Source organism: Gobius niger (genome assembly GCF_951799975.1).
Source record: "Gobius niger genome assembly, chromosome: 1".
In the NCBI taxonomy this organism is placed as follows: domain Eukaryota; kingdom Metazoa; phylum Chordata; class Actinopteri; order Gobiiformes; family Gobiidae; genus Gobius; species Gobius niger.
Window position 1 is genome coordinate 13,763,980 of NC_136852.1, and position 8,667 is coordinate 13,772,646.

The window sequence follows — 8,667 nt, forward strand, 5'->3', positions numbered from 1 at the left end:
GGTGGACGGAATTGTGACATCTTGTTCTGTTTCGTTTGTGATCATTACAGGCACTTTGTGTGGAGCTCGTGACGGAAGAGTTATCAAGCACGTTTTGACACAAAGGCCGCCAGGTAAGGAAGACTGAGAGGGGTGTTCTACTATAGCGCAGGTGTCTGTAGAGGTGCAGTGAACGTTAGCAGATCCCTCTAAAATGACAGTTTGTCCAGCTGGAACTACTGCCGCAGCCTTGCCTGACAAGGTAACTAATCCGGCGTTCCCGTCCTTGTTTTGTGTATGTCTTAGTTCAAGACTTTTTAACAGTGCTCTATACCCATAAGGACAAGGTATGTAATCACTAGTCTTGATGTCTAAATACTTTTCATAAAGAACATCAAGCGTATTTGTCCCCACTAACACTGGTGTCTGACTGTTAGGGTGAGTGTCTGGAACGACGAGAGCTAGGGTTGGTATGTCAATCTCTGCATCTAAGAAGTCTTTTGGAAAGGTAACGCACATCTCTATATAACCTAAATAGGGGACGGGCTGACCTGCAGCGCCCTCTACTTCTAAAAGGTCATAGAGTGGGTTAAGGTCTTGATCTGGAAAGTTCTGTTTGTAAAATGACTCAGTGACAGTAGTCACTTGTGACCCTGAGTCAAGAAGACAATTCACATTAATGTCAGAAATGCTAACTATAGCTGTGCATTTAGAGCCAACTAACCCTTTTGGTAGACTGTACTTTTGAGGCTTAGTGACAGACTGCTTAAGGTTAGCTCGTTGCTTGTGCTTAGTGGGACATTGTCTGGCTACAGTCCCCATCTGCCCCGCAATAGAGACTGTTTTTAGTTTAACTGTTCTTTGGCGGCTGAGGGGTTTTCAGCTTCCCATTTCTTTTGTTTCTCTTTCAACAATTTACGCTTTTCAGTGACTAGGCCTGGGTTTGGTTCGTTTTCGCAGTTCGGTTTGATGTGGCCATCTTCTCCACATTGGAAACAGTACCATGGTTTGGGAGAGGTACTTTGAGTTTTGCTTGTTCGTTCATGCTCCTTGGTTACTTTGTCCAGCTTTGGTTTCTCTTTTTGTTTCGAGTTGGGTGCACTTTTTGAGTTCTGAGCTTTTGGTTTTGCAGCGAGTTTTACTAGTTGACTTTGGATTTCTGCAACTTGTTTTGAAAGTTCTTTGATTGAGCTCAAGGTATTTGCATTATCATTTTCTTCTGAGCAGCACGTTGCAATTTGCAAGTGGGATGTCGCTTTTTGTTTTGTACTGCTTAAATGTTGTCGCATGCGTGTGTTTTTGGCAGCATTTTGGTCTTCTTCAGTGCGTAGCGAAAGAAGCAGATCAGGAAAGGTTGGGGGATTTGTTCGTTTTTGCTTTAACTGGAGCGCAGTCAAAAGGGAATCGTCCCAACAACCTCGACAGAACTGTGTGACGAGAAGTCTGTCAAAATCATTGCTCAACGCACCACCACGCTTTACAGTGTGAGTCAAAGCTACATGCAGGCGCTGTAAGTAGGATGACGCTTTTTCACCAGTGTTTTGGAAGGTGTCAAGAAACTTGGCGTAAAGCTCTCCGCCATCTTGAACTGTTCCAAATGCAGAATCTAGCAGCTGAAGGTACTCAGACGGTGAGCTGTTGGTGTTCAAGTGCTTAACTACATCAGCTGCCGGGGGTAAGAGCGACTCGATGATTCTGCGCGATTGTTGCAGTTTGGACATGGAAGGGTCAGTCATGATTAGTTCTACACTGGAGCGCCAAGTGTCATAGTCTGGCTCATAAGCTGGTCGGGGTTCTTTGCCAGAGAAAACTCTTAGTTTTTGTGAAAACTGTTGCACAGAATAGTCTTCTCTTTTTACAATGTGCTCAACTACGACACGCTGCACTTCTGGAGGATTTAAATCGTGTGCAGTAAAGGCGGGCGTAGTAAAAGCTGGGCTACTCGCAGTGTTATTTGTCTGGTTGGTTTGTTGTGCACTTTGGACACTAGGCTGAACTGGTGAAGGCTGAGACTCGGCCAAGGATGATTCAGTGGAGTTATTTGTCTCAGCTTGTTCAGTTTCTGGTTCTTTGATTGATTTAGCAATCTGTGACATCATGTCTTTTAGAACATCTACATAATCCCTGCCACTCATCTTAGCTAGGTATTGGATTTATGTTTAGTTTAGTTTAGTTTATTTCAGTCAGTATCTTCACACAGACACGATTTACTACAAAACATGAAAACACAGAACAATGACTGAAAAGGGTTTTGGCTGAAGTGAAACACTTATCTAAAGCCAAACCCTATTGCAACTTATAGCAACTTAGAGTCTACAGCAGTTTTACCATCTGCAAGATGATTTCAGTGAGATATGACTTGGTAGTGTCATTCCCAACCTGTTCTGTGTAAACCCCGGCAAGAGATTGTATCCTATAGCTAGCACCACTATCGGATACATGTGTACAAGGTAATGGGTCAAGTGATTCAACAGCAAGACCTGAACTGTACTCAAAAATAACACTCCGGAAAAACTCAGATTTACTGTCATTAATTTTCAGGACTCTCGAAATAGACCCATATTGTTTTAGGAACTCGGTCACTTCATCAAGTTGTTGATCTCCAGCTATTTCACTCACAATCACTGAATTTGGGACTTTTACGGAGTCACGCTCAATAATCTCCATCTTGGGTACGTTATAGGGTATAAATAACGTGAGGAAATAAAAAGAAAAGGCTCCTGGCTGGCTCGCCAAAACTTACTGTAACCCCTGACTCACGTTAAGCAGGTAAAGAGAAATTAAAGTATAGACCAGTTGCTAGGTTCAATAGGATTACAATAGGAACTAAAGTGAATGTGTGCAATGAAATGGCTGGAGACAAGGAGTGAATAAGAAAAAGTATTTTTTAGTACCAAAATAAAAACAGATTCAGAAATATTTTTACAATCAGCATAGCCGGCATATGCAACAAAACAATCCCCAGTCCTAATGAGCTCAGTGTATCTCAGTTTATCTTTTTCAAATCGTACGTCAAGTCAATTGTCTTTATTGTTCAGTTCTTTTTCCTTTAAGTGGTGTTTTGAGGTGTTACCACTCGGCCACTGGTGGAAAGCAAGTTGTTCTTCGAAGTTCAGTTCTGTTCTGGGCACAGGCTCGCCATCTCCGTCCGGAGAGAATCCAGGAAATCCATCCAGGGTTTTCTTAACCATGAAAAACTAGCCTGCACAACAATAATGGTATTATTGTTTACAGCTAAATGAAAATCTGTTATCCTATCTCTTTTCAATTTGCTATAGCTTTGTTTTTCTTTTATAATCTTTTCTCATATTACTGTGCTACAAAATACACAGTAATACTTCACATGCATGTTTTTTACTCAAATATCCTTTCTAATACAGGAACTTGTTTTTAATCCATGTAAAACAAATGAATTTCTCTTTTTATCGTTTTTTAAATTATTTAACCACAATATTATGATTAACTATTTTTAACTAATTAACATATCAATTTTAAATGATTTTTTTTAATCTTTTGAACTCAGATAGTCTCCTTTAAAATCAACATTTGGATCAGTAAAACCTCTTCTGTGCTACTAGGTTTAGCATTACAGGGTACACTTTCATATAACAAACCATGAAAAATGTACAATCAACTTAAAAATAGTCATTACCTTAGACCAAAAATGATCCAAAAATAACCAAAAGTGCTTCTCTGTATTGTTATGAACTAAAATAGAATTTGGCAGAAACCATATCTTTACCAGAAATAGCTTTAACATTGCTTTCAAACACAAAAACGGCACTCGCGATTAGCATTAGCATCGCGCTAATATTAGCATCGCGCTAGCATGTTTTTCTCATTCTCACATGGCAGGGACTTACCAAGATGAGGTATCGTGAGGAACACAGCAAGGGGCACAACAACACAGCCTCTCCAGCTCGTGCTCCTTCCACTTAATACAACAAATATTCCAAATCAACCAAAATACAATGTACTTATTTGTTTACATCATTTAAAAAATAAAATAAAACTCACCAGACGACCCAAAATGTTTTGCTCGGACCGTCTACAGTCTGTCTCGCTCATTCCCAGAGCGCGAAAGGCCGAAAACTAGTGAGTGATTTGGTCCGCAGCTTGGGAGGCGGGACTAATACCATTTTTAACAAATCAAAAGGTCATGTTCACCCAACGTGACCGTGAAAACAGGAAAATAAAGTTTTAATGAAGGAATCACACTTCCTCTTTTCAAAATAAATGTTTTTCAAAGTAAAAGTGCATAAATGCAAACACAACAAAAAGGAGAGAAAAGGACCCATTTTCTCTACTGGGTTACATGTAGCCTAATTTATTTTCTTTCTTGCTAAAGTTAATTTGCTTATTTTGCATTTATGCATATTATTTCTGTTTGTTATTTCCGCTAATTTAGATAATTATTTACGTTGTTGTTTATTGGTCACTGTTGCTTTCGTTGATTACATAAGTGGGTCAAGGTGGGAGGGACCTCAGGCTGCGAGGGCATATAGTTTTTTACCAGCTACAGAGAGGCAGCAGAAATGTCTGTGAGCTTGCTATCTGATGTAAATAAACCTCCTCAAACGCATTTTTTCCGCATGGACATTTTGATTTTGGTACCTCTTAACCTGCGTAAAACCCAAAGTCACGACGCAGCTTCAGTGGCCATTTGAGAAATTGGACCTTTTGTTTTTGATTTAAGTTTATGGACAAATAGCCACTACAGGTAAGCTCAGGAGACTGCGTTTGTCAAGCCCAGCCAAAGATGGCGGCAGCCAACCTGCGCTGCACACATGGACCGTCCACCGTCGAGGGCAAAAGCCTGTGACATGCGGGCGAAGGCCGCCATGGTGGTCGCCGCCTCCTCAAACTCTGCGCGGGACAGCTGGTCACGACCGCGGATGAGTTTGTCCAGAGAGGCAGTGAGCAAGGCCATATTTTTAGCTAATGCCACGACCTGTGCAGCGTTAGCATAGAAGTGGTTAAGGATGGAAGCTGTGAACCTATCCCGCTCTGAGGGAAGGTCCACTCTACCGCCGGGCCAGAGAGAAGAGGACGGGAGAAGGGACATTCTAATCCCGTCCTCTATGGCGGGGACGCTCTTCGGTTGGCCCCATCCTTCCATAGTGGCGTACACACTGTACGCAAGGGCCGGAGTGCGGGCAGAGTACGCATAGTGTAGTGGAGGAGGGAATCCACACAAGGGGCAACCACCACCAGTCGCTGCCTGTCGCGGGAATTGCCAAACAGGTCACGGAACAGATCCAACGCTGGAGCTGGGGGCTGAGGAGGCATCGTCAGCTCCATTCGAGCCGCAGCTGAAGTGATAAGGCCCAGGAGACGATCCATGGGGTAACGCTCCCGCGGATGCATCTCCTCGGAGAAAAGGGAGAGTGCGTCTTCATCAAACAAGCGCTGCTCATCATCTTCATCGCCAGCTGCCCTTCTCGGGACAGGCGGAAGCGGTGGGCTCCGCTCCCGCGCCGGGGGGACTGGCGGCGGGCTCCGTTTCCGCACCGGGGAGGCTGGAGCCGGGGAATCCCCACTCAAAGTATCCGATTCCTGATCGACGCTCGCGCTCCTCCCGAGGGAGCGTGAGGCATGCGGCACAGGAACCGTATTCTGCAGAGAGGCGCCGGCCCAGGCAGAGGAAGTAGCTAACGTGCTGATCCCCCGTGAGGAGCGGCGCCGTGCAGGACCCGCAAACCCGCTGCTAGACGCCGGTGGGCGAAGGGTGGTCAAGCAAAGGAGTGCGGTGAGTCACCTTCATTCTATTAGAATCCAATTCAGAGCAAAGCTGAAAGAAAAAGGACACGATTGAAGGGAGAGTCCCCCTTTTATAGGGGTCAGGGGTGAGTGGACCCCAAGTATGATTGGAGCGGTCAGTTCTTTGATCCTCTCATGGCGGGAAGCTGGCGCTTCCAAGAGATATGCAATAGCGCAGCCCAAGGGCAAGCACACAACTGAAGTAGAACCGCCACATGCATCACTTTAGCTTTATTGAACCCCTGTATTAAATAGCTGCTGATCCTTCTTTTACAGCAATAACTGCTTTTCTGTAGTTGTAGATTATACGCTTACAACGATCAGGATTGTTGTGGATTTTCTTACTTAATAAAGCTTAAGAGATGTATGTCTAGTCAACATGTGAAGTTTATTACGCATGCGGAGATTGTACGCACAGGAGGATCTGTGTGTAAATCTTGGTTACTAGCTTAACTTTAACTAAACTTCCCATAACAGGATGAATCTTGGGCCATTCCTCTTTTCAAAACTGCTGAAGTTTAGCGAGATTCAGGCGGTGTACTCACTTATTCCTCACTCTCCTGTGAATGTTTACATGTTATCCAATCCAATCCACTTCATTTGTATAGCACATTTAACCAACACAAATGTTTCCAAAGTGCTGCACATGAGATCCTAAAAACAGATACAATACTTATTATTATGTTATGGCCAATAAAATATGATAAAATGTAAATGTGTGGGTGATTTTAGTTCAAGCTGACACTGTTTATTAATTCCTGTGATTTAAATAAAGATCAGACCCAATTTTATGACAAATTTAGGTAGAAATGTAAGAAATTCCACACAGTGCACTCACTTTTTACTCCCACTATATGTAGAGCAAGTTGTGTCATATCACAGCTCTTTTAAAGGCTCTAACACAAGCCGATGTGGCATGACTGGGAACTGCATGTGATTCTGTAGCTGATCCCGCTCATATTTTGGTTTCTTGGTGCTTAAACCATATCTTAAAGAATAGAATAATAGCTGTTAAAGAGTCTCAGAAATGCCAGACTGATGGGCAGGTGACTTTCCTGGCAATAAACAGGGTCAATCTATTCCTGTAAATGAATGATGTAATATGTTGCAGAACTTGTTTTCTGCCGAAAGCAAAAGTGTAAAACCTGTATTTAAGCTGTGATGATGTGAAGGCTTTGAAACAGTTTTCTTTGCCCTGCTGAAGATTAGTTTATCATCGTCGCAGATATGCCTAGTCCACACAAACTAAAAGATTTGCTGGCAAGAGCATCTCGTAGAGCATCTAGACCATCTAGTAGTGCATCTAGTACTGCATGCAGTACTGCATCTAGTAGTGGTGAGTAGGCATTATTTTTTATTACCGCATTCAGCTTGAACACAAAAAAACATACTGTTGGCTATGGCAGAACCTGTTTTCTCTATGTGCATGTCAAATGCTCTTTCTCAAATTTCCATTATATCTTTCTGCTCCAGGACCAAGACCAAATGAGTTTACCCGAATTGTTCTCATTGGAAAGACTGGGAATGGCAAAAGTGCGTCTGGAAATACCCTCTTGGGTCGAGAAACCCTTGCCTCAATTCTCTCCCCGAGTTCAGTGACATTACATTGCGAAAAGGCCAAAGCGGAAGTACATGGGCGAAAGATTGCTGTCATCGACACCCCGGGAATTTTTGACACTAAATATAAAGAGTCTGAAGTGTTAACTAGAATCAAGACTTGTATGTCCCTGGCTTCCCCCGGACCTCACGCATTCCTGATTGTGATCAAGCTGGACCGATTCACGCAAGAGGAGCAGAGGGCCGTGGAACTCATTCAGCAGGTGTTTGGGGACAAAGCATCTGCCTACTCCATGGTCCTCTTCACTTACGGCGACCAACTGGGAAACATGACCATAGAGGAGTTCACTGGCCAGTGTCCAAAGCTAACAAAGTTGATCCAAGAATGTGGCGGTCGCTATCACGTCTTCAACAATAAACAGACGAATGACAGACAGGTGCCACAGCTTCTTGAGAAAATAGAAGAAATGGTTTCCAACAATGGAGGAAGCTACTACACCAACGAAGTGTTTCAGGAGGTTGAGAGGGAAATCCAAGAGGAAGCTGAAAAAAATAAGAAAGCCAGTGAAGAAGAGCAAAAGCGTGAAGAGAAAAAACTAAGGGCCAAACTGAAAGGAAAAGAAAAAGAGCTAGACTTACAGTTGAAAAAGCTAGAAGAGAAATACAGAATGCTGGCGAGAGAAAAGGCAGAGAAGAAAAACAAATTTATTTTCCCTAGGGTTGCGTTCGCAACGTCTCAAGTGGGCGTGGTTGTAGGTGTGGCTGCAGGTGCTGCATGTGGTCCACTGGGGATGGGCATCGGAGCTGTGGTAGGGGGAATAGTGGGGGCTACATTAGGATTGGTGGCACCAGCATCTGTAGTGGCCATCAGAAACCATTGTGTTACACAGTAAAAGACATTTTTTATATATTCACATTAGTTAATTTGTGGACCACCAGAATATAACCTCTATGCACTTAATGAAATGTTTCTTTTGAAAATAGAAGCTGGTAAGATTGGGGTTTTTCCAAAGGAGCATGTTGATTAATGGGTTGGTGTTGTTGTAGGCTATGATTCATCATGTCCTATGTAATTTACTGACAAACTATAAATAAGACAATGTGTGCATGTTAACATCTGTCTGTGCAAGAGGTGGAGGAGTGCCCAATTGAAATGAAGCGTAATTTTTCTGAAACGGAAATGTTGATTATGTACCTTTCAGGTTTTTGCTGTTATGTTTATTTATGTTAGTTCTAATAAAATGTATTTATGTTAGTTCTAATAAAATATTTCAATGTCTAACCCAAGACAAAGAAAAGTTCAAAATCAATCAATCAAAACTTTATTTATAAAGCGCTTTTTATACAAGGTTGTAACACAAAGTGCTTTAC

The 8,667-nt window shown here is 42.7% G+C and overlaps 1 protein-coding gene across 1 annotated transcript; it reads left to right on the forward strand.

Annotated features, from left to right (window-relative positions):
- Positions 1 to 5,340: 5,340 nt before the first annotated feature.
- On the forward strand, positions 5,341 to 8,189 carry LOC306960148 (GTPase IMAP family member 9-like; the record flags this gene model as incomplete). Its single annotated transcript, XM_079552501.1, has 3 exons — positions 5,341 to 5,438; positions 5,602 to 5,728; positions 7,356 to 8,189. The coding sequence occupies 3 exons, from the start codon at positions 5,341 to 5,343 to the stop codon at positions 8,187 to 8,189; spliced, it is 1,059 nt and encodes a 352-aa protein (XP_079408627.1).
- Between the last annotated feature and the right edge of the window lie 478 nt (positions 8,190 to 8,667).